At 35.9% G+C, this 17,500-nt stretch overlaps 1 protein-coding gene across 1 annotated transcript in view; it reads left to right on the top strand.

Moving 5' to 3' along the window:
* The first annotated feature begins 9,455 nt into the window (after positions 1-9,455).
* LOC137649947 (protein O-mannosyl-transferase Tmtc3-like) overlaps positions 9,456-17,500 on the top strand; it is a 496,566-nt gene continuing 488,521 nt past the window's right edge. The window contains exon 1 of the mRNA XM_068382910.1: positions 9,456-9,932. Within this exon, the coding sequence (XP_068239011.1) occupies positions 9,818-9,932 (115 nt within the window). The 5' untranslated portion in view covers positions 9,456-9,817. The remainder of the gene's footprint in view (positions 9,933-17,500) is intronic.

Genomic DNA, 17,500 nt, shown 5'->3' with positions numbered 1-17,500 from the left:
CTTCCTTCTATAATATTTCATGACTGTTTTTATATCAAGTTTTCTTTTTTATACTATACAGAGAAAAAGATTCGTTATCTGCATTCTTTCACTAGTTGTTTTAAAGATTTTCATCTTGCTTTTCCAACGATTATTATTCTTTATTAATGAGAAAGTAGAAAGATTTATTTCAGGGTTGTTATTGTTCTTACAACATTTCGATTCAATTATTCATAACTTCTCCTGTAGTTTGTTTATTTCCTTTTTTTTTTTTTTCCTTAACTCACTTGGCTATTTTCCCTGGGTGAGCCCTTGGGCTTATAGCATCCTGCTTTTCCAACTAGGGCTGTAGCTTAGCAAGTGATGATGATAATAATAATAATACTAATAATAATAATAATAGAACTTGGATCTATCACTAAATTCCTATTCTCACAACATAATTTTATCTTTAAATTTATTTCTTACCTATGTTCGTGGTCAGAAAAAAATCATTTATACTCTTATATAGATACATATTAATCAAACATATTGTACTCACAACATTAATTCTATCACATTCAGATATATTAATCATTCGGTACAGAGAAAATGAATTTTAGCCTTTTTTGACCTAAGAAAGAGAAGTGACACATGTTCTACTGATGCAAGAGTTCTCTTGCTTGAGGGTACACTCAGGCACATTGTATGCGTTTCTCTTCCTCGTGCACTTTTGAAGTTTGTATATGAAAGATTTATTTTAATGTTGTTATTGTTCTAAAAAAATTCTATAGTCAATTCTTTTTAGTAAGGCAGATTTACACCGACTCCCAGGGGTGCCCTTTTAGCTCGGAAAATTTTCCTGATCGCTGATTGATTGGACAAGATAATTCTAATCAATCAGCGATCAGGAAACTTTTCCGAGCTAAAAGGGCACCCCTGGGAGTCGGTGCAAATCTGCCTCACTAAAAAGAATTGACTATAGTTGTCCATTACTTTTAAAGGTTTACATATGATCAGCGCCCAAGCCCCCTTTCCATCCTAGCTAGGACCAGGAGGCCCAGGCAATGGCTGCTGATGACTCAACAGATGGACCTATCGGCTCCCCGAAACACACTATCCTGAGCTCACAAGGATGGTGAGGTTGCAGCGACTAAAGGAACAAACTAGTTTGAGCGGGACTCTAATCCCAGTTTGGCGTTCACCTGGCAAGTTCTATGATCAAGAATGGTCGATGTCAACACGCACGTAATGGAATGAGAAGTATAACTTTAATCAAAGAAGTGTTGTTGATTAACCTGGATGGATGGCTTTAAACTAAAATAAAACATCCCTGTGACCTGACGTTGTTGTTGTTGTTGTTGTAGATTGCCTGGCCCTTGCGCCCAAGCAGCCAAAGATCAATGTAGTTTGTACATTGTACATAACAGGGTAAGAAGTGTACTTTAATCCTTTGATGCTTACAGTTTTTTTTTTTCTTTTTTTTTTCATCTTATGAAATATTTGGTGGTAGGTAAGAGACCATCAAAGCATGGTTCAACTGGAGGTATTTCTCTCTATGAGCTAAGGGAACCTGACAATATAGAGATATGGAATGATAAATCCATACTGTAGTATTGATTAAATACAGCAATCAAAATTCGTAGTCTGAAAAAAAAGAGTGTGAGATCAGAGCACTTGGAATAGGAATGTGAGGAGTGGTTGATTTAGGAAGGATAAAGGTCAAAATTGTCAATAATTATCAAAATAAAGGACTTTTTCTATTTATGAAATAGAAAATAAGATGCACGATAGTTAAAAGAAAACGTTGCATATGGCGTAGATAAATTTAGGAAAAACTTATGATAGACTTAATGGAAATACTATAGAACGGTTTACCAGATAGCGGTACGACTGAGATGAATAATAATGAATAGATGGCAGACATATAATTAGCAATTTGATGATAATAACGTAGCTCTAAAGTTAAGACATTTTACAACACTGAGGATATATAGTGTAGAGTATGTTTTCTTAAAGCCATTAAATATAACGATGAGAGCACATCAAAAACAAATTAGGTACAAGGGTTATTTTGTCTTCAAGGCTACTTAATATTTTCATGGATAGAGTAATAATAGAAGTCTAAGAAAAAAAAATATACATGCTGTATTAATGATTCAATGTTGATTGGAGATAACGAGGAGAAATAGTAAATTGGCTAATGTTTGTGTAAGAGGATGAAGTTGACAGTGAATATGAGCAAATGTAAGAGTATGATTGTGAATGGATAACTGGGTGAAGCAACAGCTTCTGATTTGGACGTTCTTGAAAGAAAAAGCAGTTTATCCCAGTGGCCTGTTGGTAACGTTCTTGCCTGGTGATCGCCAGACTGGGGTTCGAGTTTCGTTAGTTGCTTTGGTCACAGCAACCTCACGATCCTTTTGAGTTAAGAATGGGTGGTTTGTGGGAACCTATAGGTCTATCTGCTGAGTCGTCAGCAGCCATTGCCTAGCCCTCCTTGGTCCTAGCTTGGGTGAAGAGGGGGCTCAGGCTCTAATCATATATGTTCAATATGGCCAGTCTCTAGGGCATTGTCCTGCTTGATATGGCAATGTCCCTGCCCCTTGCCTCTGCCATTCATGCGTGGCCTTTAAACCTTTAAACTTTTAAACTGACGAAGAAACGGGTGCCTGATTTGAACTTCAGGATCCAGCCTCTGTCCCCATGCTGTGTCATCATCATCATCATCATCTGTCCATCTTCAATGTTCATGCCATCCTGCACGCGTAACAGCTTTAGCAAGATATAATCAACGAACCGTTCCCCTTACGGGCTGCCAATACAAGCGCCGTGGTCCACCTAGATGCGGGCCAATCTAAAACACATCACATCAGATGGTGAGATAATTAAAGTAGTTAAGGCCTTTTGGCATGGGATTGACTAAAGGTAGTAAAATAGAGGCAAAGACGTGTCACAAAACACCAAAAGTATGAAAGATATTTCAGTATAAGGACAAATTTTATAGATGAATTGTGTGCCATCACTTTTTCATGGAATCGAAGTGGGGTGAAATTAAAAGAGAAGTATTTTTTGTATACCATGAAGATGTTCAACATTTCATACCCCTTCAATCCTTCTCAACCCTCAAATTCTACATGATGAGATTGTTTTAGCAATTGCAATAAGCATCCATAGATCATTGCATCATTCCTGAGGGCATTCACCCTTGAGAAGGTATCTGCAGTACAGAAGTCCCTCACACTTTCAATCATCAAAGCACTGCAGGAATTCTTAGACATGGTCCTTGCCAGCCATCTCTGTCACACTTGCCCTCTCTACAACTCCCTCAAGGGCAAGCCAAAAACCTAAAGAGGGCCCCCTTCAGGAGACTACCTTCTTCAATACAAAGAAAGCCCTATCAGCTACTACTGCTCTCACTTTTCCCGTACTGATTTCACCCTTTCTACTCTCCACCGATGGCAATGGCGTCACTGTAGGGGTGGTACTCGAACAAATGACCAATAACCATTGACCTCCTTCAGTAGAAATCTTTCCAAGGTGAAATCCAGCTACTCTTCCTACAACCGCAAACTACTGCCTGCTTATTTGGCTGTCCTACACTTCCACTGCTCTTAGAGGGCATGTTCTTTGTCATTTTCCACAAACCACATGTCCCTTGTGCACACCTTCAATCGATAGTCAGAATAAAACTGTACCATTCAACAAATCCATGGTTAACTGAATTTCACATCTGACGCCCTTTCCAGAAACACACTGGCCTTAGCAGAAGTCCAATGAAAGGACCCCACATGCCAAACCTGCAGAACATCCTACATATCTCTCTATTGAGAAGACATCGCCCTCGATGATTCCTACACCACACCCCTTTGTGATGTCAGTACAGGTAGGCCACGCCTGTGGATACCCTCCTCCATGCATCAACAGGTGATTCAGTTGATTGATAGCCTCTCACACCCCTTATGCCAATATTCTACACAGCTACTGAAGACGAAGATTATGTATGTGCCTGTGCTTCATGTCAAACTTCAAAAGTGCATCAACACACGGAGAAGATAAGTTTGTTATTGAAGAAACACGGGTCAAGTGGAACTGACCACGTCATACTAGAATGTAGGCCTGAAACTCAAAAGAATATTCATTTCAGTGGATATGGAAGTGTTGAGAATAGATGCTACGGACGTCATAAACGACGGTTTTGTAGATATTTAATCTGTCGGAAATTTAACAGTGCAAACCAGGGAGTTTATAAATGAGAAATGTTTCGACGTATTAGCTGATGGCTAAAACATGGCCTATTGATTTTTACAAGGCTAAGATAGCTGAAATGACCTCCAATACAAATGCTTTCTTTCATATTCCGAGAGTGGGCAGGTTGGGCTTTTATTTCTCAAAGGTTATTCTCATCCCAAGACATAAAAAAAAAAACTACTGTATCAGATTTTGAATATATTGAAATTGATTATATATAGCAAAATAGACAATATCTCTCGTAGTAGTTTAAAACCCTCCGAAAACAAATGAGGAATTTGGTATGCTCATTAAGATGATTGACAGGACAATAACGAAATTGGCTATTTGTGGAGATTTGAATCTTTGGACGAATTATTATTATTATTATTACTAGCCAAGCTACAACCCTAGTTGGAAAAGCAAGATGCTGTAAGCCCAAGGGCTCCAACAGGGAAAAATAGCCCAGTGAAGAAAGGAAATAAGGAAATAAATAAATGATGAGAATAAATTAACAATATATTATTCTAAAAACAGTAACAGCGTCAAAACAGATATTTCCTATATAAACTATTAACATCAAATCCTGATACGGTTAACTTTGGTGAACTACTGTACTGGAATCATATCAATTGGTTAAAAAGGTTGATTGCGTAACAATTTTGACTAGGAATATTTTGGATTTACTTTAAAGTAATTGAATGAATAACAGTGTATCGAATAATAGGGTGGAGGAGAATTGCACTTTTTTCTCTTGTGCATAAGCTAATAACTTTTAGGTTAACTCTGTTGAAAAGCAGTGATAAAGATTTGTTTTTAAATAAATCAAATTTCTCTACAAATTCTCCCATTAATGAAATGACTAAGACAATAAATTATGTTATCAATATTCCCATTGGTCAGGATGCACTTAGAAATTTGCCCCAAAAATGATAAAAAAACAATATTGATATAAATGTTGCCAGGTATTTATCATTCTAGAAACAGATATATTGACGTTAAGGAGTGATATTACGCTCACCAGCACGTAAAAGATAATAACAAAGTAGGGTAAAAATTACGGTCGCCTGTATTTTACTGAAATACGACTGAGAACAGTATATTTTTACGCAGAATTCCGATCAAAATTACGGTGTTTTTTAAGTGTAATTCACGATTAATAGACATGTCTATTTCTGTTCCTTGCATCTCCCCCCCCCCCCCCCCCCAGGTCCCACCTCACTCATACCCCTCCTCACCACATTCTTCCATACGATTACGGGCTACCAACGCAAGAGCCCGTTCTTGGCATAATGTTTTTTTTTTTTTTTTTAAATATTCAACTTTAGTCTTCATTACTTCTTATACCGTTTATTTATTTCCTTATTTCCTTTCCTCACTGGGCTATTTTTCCCTGTTGGAGCACTTGGGCTTATAGCATCTTGCTTTTCCAACTAGGGTTGTAGCTTAGCTAGTAGTAATAATAATAATAATAATAATAATAATAATAATAATAATAATACAAGCAAGCGAATCCATATTATTCTCTGACGCCCTGCGCTCATTGTACCTCATACGGAAGTATAGAAGTATACGGTAGAATATTTAAGACAAGTATAATGGCTCGCCAAGGTATCATAACTGGACGTCCAGAATATCTTAGAGCTTTGTTACACAAATTGCGTCAACAGGAGACTCGAGTTATTGGAGCCAGGATCCACCTCTACCGTGGGTTCTAGAACTTTCAAATATGCAGCCCCAGGATTACATAACAAGCTCCCACGTTTAAAGGCCGCTCGTGAATAACAGAGGCTAGGTATAGTGACAGTTCCCTAGCTAGCAGCACAATGCCTTAGATACTGATCATATATACATATGATCAGCGCCCAAGCTAGGACCAGGAAGAAATAGGCAATGGTTACTGATCACTCAGCACATAGACCTGTAAGCTACCCCCAAACCCCCATACTTAGCTCCCAAGGATGGTGAGGTTGCGGACGCTACAAGAAACTATCGAGTATGAGTGAGAGTCGAACCCCAGTCTGGAAGATCATCAGGCAGAGACGTTTCCAACAGGCTACCAAAACCCTGACACTCCAATATTAAACCGAATACGAAAAGAAATCAATGACAGGAGTAGAAATGGACTCATTCACTCATTCATTATGAATATATATATATATATATATATATATATATATATATATATATATATATATATATATATATATATATATATATATATATATATATATATATATATATGCACACAAGTTTGATATGGATGGTAATGTGAAAAAGTGTATAAAATTTTATATGTGTCTTTTATAAACTACTGTATATAATTGTATATAATTACCCAATGAGAAACAAAGAACCTCTTTCTACATTGATATCTTTACCGAAATGCCACTAGGAAGTGTTAGTGGCTCCAAACACAACCAGAATATAGAACGTGAATTGTAATTTCAGAGTCCGTTGCATGTCTTAAAAGGTCGACCCCAGTTAAATGGATGTGACATTTAACCGAAGTTAGTATCCAGCAGCTGTCTAAATTTGTTTTGAATAAAGCAGTTGAGTGGTGCACCTGTCTTAAATTGTATTTTTTAATGAATTTTTATATCTGTCCTGTCTACCATTGATTTTTGTAGCATGTCACGTGGTACTGTCAGGTAGATTTTGGTTTAAAGCGTATAGGCCTATATATGTTCGGTGTCTCAAATTGTATTTATCAATGAATTTTGTATACCGGTCCTGTCTACCATTGATTTTTGTAGCATGTCACGTGGTACTATCAGGTAGATTTTTGTTTAAAGCGTATAGGCCTATATAATTTATATTCGGTCTATTACTTTTTCTATTCCTATACTGCAGGGGAACCCTACTCTTTACAGGACCTTTTCATGGTTAATTTTATTGTATACATTTCAAGGTACTCTTCATTTACACAGCATATTTTGTTTAAAAAGTATATATCCGGCCAATTACTTTTTCTAGTCCTATACTTCAGGGGAACCCTACTCTCTACGGGACCTTTTCATAGTTAATTTTATTGTATACAATTCAAGGTACTCTTCATTTACACAGCATATTTTGTTTAAAAAGTATATATCCGGCCAATTACTTTTTCTAGTCCTATACTTCAGGGGAACCCTACTCTCTACGGGACCTTTTCATAGTTAATTTTATTGTATACAATTCAAGGTACTCTTCATTTACACAGCATATTTTGTTTAAAAAGTATATATCCGGCCAATTACTTTTTCTAGTCCTATTCTTCAGGGGAACCCTACTCTCTACGGGACCTTTTCATAGTTAATTTTATCGTATACATTCCATGGCATTCATCATTTCACACTATATTGCTAGCTTTTTCAATGGTCAATATTAAAAGAAAAAAAAAATACAAGCATAACGCAGATCTACTGGTTTTCAAATGCCTCTCTTTTCGTACCCAAGTTTCCCGCAGTTCAGCCAGCCAGATAATGTGACTCGTTTATCCAGGTGGCTGAGACATTGCTATACCATAGTCGCACACTCTCGCCCTAAATGAAAAATAAACAATTATTGTGTAGGCCAAATTAGCCTTAAGGTTTCCTTTTCTCACTGGGCTATTTTTCCCTGTTGGAGCTCTTGGGCTTATAGCATCTTGCTTTTCCAACTAGGGTTGTAGCTTGGCTAGTAATTATAATGATATATAAAAATGGTAGTGCATATAATCGGATTGTGTTGAAAAGAATGGTTTAGTCTGTTAAAATAGAATGTTCTGAATTATTATCTAATAATTTCGTAGAAGAATGAACCTACATGACTGATAGACAGACTTGATTGAATTATGATATGTATCCAGGGATCGCAAATATTTGACCAATAGACCACTTGGGTCTAAAAACAAGATTCTTGTCAACAAAATGGTGTTTATATATATATATATATATATATATATATATATATATATATATATATATGTATATATATATATATATATATATATATATATATATATATATATATATATATATATATATATATATATATATATATATACATTGTAAAGTATATATATATATATATATATATATATATATATATATATATATATATATATATATATAATTTACAATATATATATATATATATATATATATATATATATATATATATATATATATATATATACTTTATAATATATATATACATATATAAAATATATATATATATATATATATATATATATATATATATATATATAATTGGCATATATATATATATATATATATATATATATATATATATATATATATATATATATATATATATATATATATATATAATTGGCTTGAAAGAGACGATGTCGCTTCATGGGTCTTACCTGAAATATAAAAGTTTTTAAACAGACTTTGGTGACTGTTTCGAGATGCTTATTTAAAAGAAGAATCATGTGTTCCGTGAAAAGGCCCACCATAGGTAGAGTTGATATCAAAAGTATTATCGAACATATTTGAACTTTAAAATCCAAATAAAGCCCACTGTAATGAATTTTCGCCCAAATCTTTTAGTGTCATCTTGTATAGAAATAAATACTGATATTTATCATGTGTACAATAGCAAAGTCAACATGATTAGGTCAATTCTATTTGGCATAATCATGTCGAGTACTCAGGACTTCACCTTGCCCGGTTATCGACTGACTACGGGTGCATCTGGTCACCAACTGTGGAACTCAGGTCTCTTGTTGCAAAAGCTAACTGGCATCGCAGACTTATCTTTATAAAATTGCCCCATACGCCTACTACTGTCTTGCTGCCTTCAATTCAAAATTGTATATATTTGGATCCTTGCACTAAGTATTGAAGGCTGTACATGCGCATGCTTTACCATTCGACGTATTGCCGATTTAATTATCCAAGTATAGTACCTGTTACGGATTAATGATAAATTATGCATATATTATTGGGTGATATGTCAAATCATGAAGTCTAAAGGAACATCACTTCACAACATCACATTGAGGCGGAGCATGCGCAATGGAGGCGGCGCCTTGACGTCCAGCCAGACGTAAGATTAACTCAATGGTAATTTACATTTTCATCTATATAACGAAAAGTATAGCATTCTCATATATTAATCACACATAAAATAAGCGTTTGATTGGGTTATTGATATGAATCATGCATGTAATGCTATGGATCGATAATAATTTTCAGATGGGAGCTGCAGTGTACGACAACTTCGATATGTACGCGAAGGGTGGCAGCAGCATTGAGAGAGGGCCGAGGCAAGAGCAAGACAAAGTTCAGTGTTTGTTGATTCAGAGTGAAAGTAACAAGCTGGTCATTTCTTTTCTTTGAAGCGATATGGAAGCGTGTGAGATGGTTCCTATCACCGATATCAGTGGTTGATAAAAGTCAGTGCTGTGTTTTTTTTTTAGTAATCCCTTAAATAAAACCTGTGAGTTTCTCGGTTCAGTGTCGAAGTTTATCAAGATGAGTGTCGATTAGCGAGATTTTTCTCGACCGTTCTCGACAACAATATTTACACCAGCATGCGATGTCAGCCAAGATTCCACGATGAGACCATGTCCTCGTAATTGGGATATGTATTTCGCTGGATAAGTTTTTTTTTTGCGTATCAGGGCAACAGGTTCAAGATGCAACATCATCACCATCACCACCATCATCATCACAACCATTCGGCCAGTGGTGGTGGTGGTAGACCGCAGCAGCACCATCACCTCAACGCCAACGCTAAACCGGACCTACAAGGTAAGGAGAGGCAGCAGCAGCACCAACGACAGTCTCTCTCTCTCTCTCTCTCTCTCTCTCTCTCTCTCTCTCTCTGTCTCTCTCTCTCCTCTCTCTCTCTCTCTCTCTCTCTCTCTCTCTCAAGAATTCCACTTCTCCAAAAATATAACTCATCCTTTAATTCCAGAAACATTAAGAATATCTCTCTCTCTCTCTCTCTCCTCTCTCTCTCTCTCTCTCTCTCTCTCTCTCTCTCTCTCTCTCTCTCTCTCTCTCTCAAGAATTCACTACAAAAACATATCAAAACATTACAAGAATCTCTCTCTATCTTTTATGATTTTTATGAACATATTCAACATAGTAGAAGGAGCTAGCTACCTTGTACGAGGTCCTCTCTCTCTCTCTCTCTCTCTCTCTCTCTCTCTCTCTCTCTCTCTCTCTCTCTCTCTCTCTCTCTCTCTCCCGCTTACCCTATGTGTATTGTACCTTAGCATGCGCCCATAATTTAATGACAACACTTGACAGAAGGTCCACTTTCAAAGGAAAGTTTAAATTCGATATGCCCCGCCGCACAGAAGGTGAATTCGAACCCATCCCCTCCCTAGCACCTCTTGCTGCTGATCCCTCATTCAACAGGTGACCTCTTTCAAGTTTGGGTGACCCTATAGGTTTTAGCGTAAATGTCCTTCCTGTACGTGTGTCACTGTAAGAATCCTCCTCCAACCCACTGGTTGTCCTACAGTCCTAGATCGCATGCTTTTGCGTCCAGTCCTCCGCACGATCACTAACTGAGCGCTGTGCTGTCACAGGCAATAATGCCTTTACGATTAATACCTTCATATTTTACGCATGTACGGTGATGTATGCATTGATGTCAGGTAACACTTTTGCGTTATTATAATTTTACGCATTTGTGGTGGTATATGTCTGCTTTCCAAACCCTAAAATTAAGAAGTATATGTTAGCTGGAGTTTTTGTTATTTTTCGAATATTTCATCTCGTGGAACACTCAATATTATATTTTATATATATATATATATATATATATATACATATATATATATATATATATATATATATATATATATATATATATATATATATATATATATTGTAAGAATATTATGCCGTATTGTGAAGGTATGTGTAATTTATCGTTGAAATTATTACTTGAGGTTTTCTGGAATAAATATTAGTATTTCAAAGCAGTTCTTTGCTTAACATATTTACCTGCAATTATTCTTACATTATTAAATTAGTTTATATACAATATCTGGAGTTTTAGATAGTTAATAATTATTCTTTATTTTGCCATGATACTTCTTTTAGAATTTTAATATTCATAGATACCTTAATTGAATGTATACCGTTTTTGTAATTTTATATATATATATATATATATATATATATATATATATATATATATATATATATATATATATATGTGTGTGTGTGTGTGTGTGTGTGTATATGTTTGTTTGTAAATGGCAGGAAATAGTTTTAATTTTTTTATTAACTTATGGGCGAAATTGTGATTTAAAAGTATTGATTTCATGTTTTCAGAATAATAATTGCCTTGAATTCAAATTGGAAAAGTGATATTTTATAAGTATTTTTTTTTTATTTTGTCCTTAATAACTACTCACAAAATAGACTAAACGAGGTGGTAGGAACAATTCAATGTTTAGGAAGTCACACAAATGTGCCATTTAATTTTTCCCTCACGTGCAATGTCTTCTTAGGCAAGGATCACCGAGTCTTTAGCGCTTGCTTAGGTAGGCCTAAGGTTTGAGCTGTCGAGTCCAAAACCAAACCAATTTATTTTGTGTTCCTTTTTGTAATGAGTTTTGTTGTATTTTATTGTAAGATGAACTCTTGTTTCAGTGCTCATTTGTGGTGTGTGTGCGTTTGTGTGTATTGAATAGAGTCTGGTAGATTTTCATTGATATCTCCTCAACCGTATTTACTTTTTTTTTAATCGACTATATCATGTCCGCTTAATTTCTGGGAAACCAGAAATATTTTCTTAATCTATTTAGTGTTACTTTAAAAAGGTTTAGTTGTGTGCCTGTGGTATAATGCAACAAAAGACTAGATTCATTCATGAAGTCATGTTTTGCTTTGGTAGAATGCAAGGCTAGATTTATTCTTAAAGTCAATCAGCGCAGGTGGAATTCTTAATAAAGCAGAATATGGTAAGTTATCAGTTTCTTTAACTGAGAGAGAGAGAGAGAGAGAGAGAGAGAGAGAGAGAGAGAGAGAGAGAGAGAGAGAGAGAGAGAGAGGCGTCCCTGGTCACCATCTGGCATCCATCCTCGATTGCACTTGTCTTGGTCTTCAGATCTTATCTCATTGATTTGAATAGGCGTATCACGAGTCCCTTCCATTTATTAGTATCATCACTAATAATCTAATTACCATTTAGTTGATCAAAATAAAGAAAATATCAAGAAATATGAACACTGAACTAATATTGAACGAACCAGTCCATAGACCTAACTGTGCCTGATGATTTACTAGTTAAGACTAAATTTTCATTTATTTCAAAATATTTTTAACTCTTTATTCCAGCTGTGACCAAGTTGTGGAATGATCTTCCCTAATCGGGTAGTTGAATCGATAGAACTTCAAAAGTTCAAAATTGCAGCGAATGTTTTTATGTTGAACAGGCTGCCGTAAGTCCTTTTAGGCCTATAGTTTATATATGAAATATATTTTAATATTAATGTTTTTTGAAATATTTTATTTTAATTGTTCATTACTATTTTCCCAATTGGAGCCCTTGGGCTTATAGCTTCTTGCTTTTCCAACTATTGTTGTAGCCTAGCTAATAATGATAATAATATGATATTGAAAATGGAAAGTCCTTTTAGGTCTATAGTTTATATTTGGAATATCTTTTAATGTTGCTAATGTTTTTTTGAAATATTTTATTTTAATTGTTCATTGCTCTTGTATCATTTATTTATTTTCTTTCCTCAATGGGCGATTTTTCCCAATTGGAGCCCTTGGGCTTATAGCTTCCTGCTTTTCCAACTAGAGTTGTAACTTAGCTAATTATAATAATATGATATTGAAAAATTGGAAGTCCTTTTAGTCCTATAGTTTATATATGAAATATATTTTAATGTTAATGGTTTTTTTAAATATTTTATTTTAATTGTTAATTACTCTTGTATCGTTTATTTATTTCCTTTCCTCACTGGGCTATTTTTCCCAATTGGAGCCCTTGGGCTTATAGCTTCCTGCTTTTCCAACTAGGGTTGTAGCTTAGCTAATAATAATAATAATAATAATAATATGATATTGAAAAATGGGAAAATATCATCAATGAAATTTTTAATTGAGACTTCATAGGAATCTACATTACACACAAGAAAACAAGTTTCAGGATTTCACACAAACCCAATTTTGGAATTAACTTGATTGCGCACATCAATGTCTTGGAATTTTTTTTTCTTTTTCTTTTTTGTCAGTAAACGAATACATAATTGCTTATCAGCTAAAGAATATGTGATTAATAGATGTCTTTTACATAAGTATAGCCTGTGCCCTAGTATGTTGTAAAGCCAATGGTATAGGCCTAGATTTCTGATCCATTCTTACATCTTAACCCTCTTCAGAAAATTTTAAAGGAATAAATTACGTTTGGAGGGAGGTTTGTACTCGTTTGTTAATTAATAGAATTAGAATGGGTCAATGAGAGCGGAGTAGGACTAAAGTGAACATAGGCCTATATAATCGTAAGGTTACGGAAATGTTTAGCTTAAAATAGCAGTCATTGTTTCATCGGTCTTGTCGGTCACTTAAGCGCTGAGCAAGGATGGCTGAGTTATCAGTAGCCATCGCCTGGCCCTTTGGCGCTGGTGGTAGCGTCCTTGCCTGGGATTGCCAAACTAGGGTTCGAGGCCCGTCAAACTCGTTAGTTTGTTCGGTCGCTGCAACCTCACTATCCTTGTTAGCTAAGGATGGGGTGTTTGGGGGAGCCCCTAGGTCTATCTGCTGAGTTATCAGCAGCCAATGCTTGGCCCTCCTTGGTCCTAGCTTGGGCGATCATCATATGTAACATGGTCAGCCTCTAGGGCATTGTCCTTCTTGATAGGGCATTGCCACTGCCCCTTGACTTTGCCGTTAATAAGTGGACTTTAAATAGGCCTATGTTGTATATTTGGGCAATCTCGTATGTCTGCAGGTATAACTGACTGCTTGACAAACATCATTGTATACTCTATAGACCAAGAGTGTGAAACTTTTTCCAAAGAAGGGCCACTAGTCAAGGACCTCATGTTATGGAGGTCTGCGCATAAGGGCATTAGTTAGATGCCTCAATAAAAAACTAACTGCAAAATTATTTTTGTATTTTTAACTAATGAAAAATATTCTGTTGTGACCAAAGGCTTCCCAGGACATGTGAATGTAATATATATATAATTAAATAAAAACCCTCCTTTGACCTGTCAAGCAAATATTTCAAGAACTAAGATTCTTAACAATTTCATCCTAAACAATATACTGTTTGTTTCTCACCCAGCTAACCTTTCTGAATTATATAGTGCCATAGCCTCTGTACCGTGGTCTTCCACTGTTTTTTGGGTAGAGTTCTCATGCTTGAGGGTACACTCGAGCACACTATTCTTTATAATTTTCTTTTGTTACTTTGAAGTTTTTATAGTTTATATATGAAAGATTATTTTAATTTTACTGTTCTTGTAATATTTTTATTTTTAATTGTTCATTACGTGTCTTGTACCTTATTTATTTCCTTATTTCCTTTCCTCACTGGGCTACTTTCCCTGTTGGAGCCCGTGGGCTTTTGGAGTCTTGCTTTTCCAACTAGGGTTGTAGCTTAGAAGGCAATTATAATAATGTTGTTGTATCTCAGTGCGTATTTATTGTTAGATATGGCTGTGATACACATGCACAGATATCTGTGCAAATGAAAACCCAATGTAGTGGGATGGCTGACTTTGCATATGTTTGATCAATTGGTCAACACCAGGCTGAATGGCTGTGATTTCTAAAAGTCTATCAGTTAGTGAGGACCGAAATTTATTCTTAACTAGGTTTATTTTTGCTAAGAGCTGTTCACATACATACGTGCTACCAAACCCTGCCGTCATCTTCCTTGCGTGACCAGATAGTTAAGGATATTTTGTGTATGATGGTGGTGTTTATAGAACTTATATTCTTGCATCATCATCTCCCCCTCGCCTATTGACGCAAAGGGCCTCGGTTAGATTTCGTCAGTCGTCTCTGTCTTGAGCTTTTAAATCAATACTTCTCCATTCACTATCTACTTCACGCTTTCTAGTACTCAGCTATGTAGGCCTGGGTCTTCCAACTCTCCTAGTGCATTGTTAAACGTTTGGTGAACTAATCTTTCCTGGGGAGTGCAAAGAGCATGCCTAAACCATCATCATCAGCCCGTCACCATGATCTCAGTCACATATAGCCTAGCCCTCGAGTAGTCTCTCATAGTTTCATTTCTAATCTTACACTGCAATTCAATTATTTCCATTTGCATGTCGTCTAGAATAGTTTCTACATCCACATGAAATGGGGAAGCAAACTGTTCAGTAGCTAACGAGTGTTTTCTAAGGTCATGGAATCACCTTGAAAAATCATTTGGTAGAGCTGGTAACCTGTCACCATATTTCAAACACTGGTTGTTTAATGTTTTGTAGTGTTTTGATTTTTTTATCTCTGATTCCCACAACCGTAAATTGGTCTGAAACCCTTTAATCAAGGAGAACAAGTCATTAATGTGTTGATCTTCCCCTACTCTCTCTCTCTCTCTCTCTCTCTCTCTCTCTCTCTCTCTCTCTCTCTCTCTCTCTCTCTCTCTCTCGACGAAACGACATTTTAGGAATTTAAGTGATTAAAGTTTAGCAAGGTTTCAGCTTGACATTCAGCTCCAAGTGAATTGATCTTTCCCTATTTCTGAATGGTTAAGGCTACAGCATCTCTCTCTCTCTCTCTCTCTCTCTCTCTCTCTCTCTCTCTCTCTCTCTCTCTCGACGAAACGACATTTTAGGAATTTGAGTTATTAAGGTTTAGCAAATTTTCAGCTTCACATTCAGCTCCAAGTGAATTGATCTTTCCCTATTTCTGAATGGTTAAGGCTACAGCATCTCTCTCTCTCTCTCTCTCTCTCTCTCTCTCTCTCTCTCTCTCTCTCTCTCTCTCGACGAAACGACATTTTAGGAATTTGAGTTATTAAGGTTTAGCAAATTTTCAGCTTCACATTCAGCTCCAAGTGAATTGATCTTTCCCTATTTTTGAATGGTTAAGGCTACAGCATCTCTCTCTCTCTCTCTCTCTCTCTCTCTCTCTCTCTCTCTCTCTCTCTCTCTCTCTCTCTCGACGAAACGACATTTTAGGAATTTGAGTTATTAAGGTTTAGCAAATTTTCAGCTTCACATTCAGCTCCAAGTGAATTGATCTTTCCCTATTTCTGAATGGTTAAGGCTACAGCATCTCTCTCTCTCTCTCTCTCTCTCTCTCTCTCTCTCTCTCTCTCTCTCTCTCTCTCTCTCTCTCTACGAAAGGTCATTTTGGGCAGTTGGGTCCATGGGCCACACAGTACAATATTCATTTTTTTGGGGTCGCACTGAGAAATCCTGAGGGGCCCAGGATGCACAGGCTATAGACAGACTTGGAGCGAATGTTTTTTTCTATGTTGAACAGGCTGACATAAGCCGTTTCATAGTTCATTTATGAATGATCTATATTAATGTTATTACTGTTCTTAAAATATGTTGTTTTCAATGTTCATTATTATTGTTACTTGCTAAGCTACAACCCTAGTTGGAAAAGCGGGATGATGGAAGCCAAAGGGTTCCAACATGGAATAGAGCCCAGCGAGGAAAGGAAATAATGAAACTACAAGAGAAGTAATTAACAATTAAAATAACCTCCCCATTAGATTATTACCTCCTTTTCTCATTGGGCTATTTTTCCCTTGGGCTTATAGCATCCTGCTTTACCAGCTAGAGCAGTAGATTAGCTAGCAATAATAATATTCATAGAATTTAGAATTTGGCTGCGCGCATGCATGATGCTCTTTGCGCAGATCTTTCCACCGCAGCAACGGAGCACGTCTTAAGTCAGGCTCAGGTCAGACCGCTTCTGTGATTATTATGATTGTTGCTAATAATTAATCAGTTAAAAGGTGACTTGGATGTTATGTTCGTTTAATGGTTAATTATTAAGAGTTAGCAAGATGAATTACTGCTTGTTTTGGGAATTATTGGATGTACGATCGCAGAAAGTGTGACAAAGTTGTGAAGTGATCTTCTTAATCGGGTAGTTGAATCGATAGGACATCTAAAGTTCAAACTCGCAGCAAATGTTTTTATATTGAACAGGTTGATATAAGTATTTTTATAGTTTATATATGAAAGATCTGTTTTAATGTTGTTGCCGTTCTTAAATTATTTTATTTTGATTGTTCATTACTTCTATCGTTTATTTATTTCCTTATTTCCTTTCCTCAGTGGGCTAATTTTCCCTGTTCGTGATCTTGGGTTTATAGCATCCTGCTTTTCCAAGTAGGGTGGTAGCTTAATAATAATAATATATTGACAACG

Source organism: Palaemon carinicauda, chromosome 11, assembly GCF_036898095.1.
Source record: "Palaemon carinicauda isolate YSFRI2023 chromosome 11, ASM3689809v2, whole genome shotgun sequence".
In the NCBI taxonomy this organism is placed as follows: Eukaryota; Metazoa; Arthropoda; class Malacostraca; order Decapoda; family Palaemonidae; genus Palaemon; species Palaemon carinicauda.
This window is presented reverse-complemented; position numbering and strand designations above follow the sequence as displayed.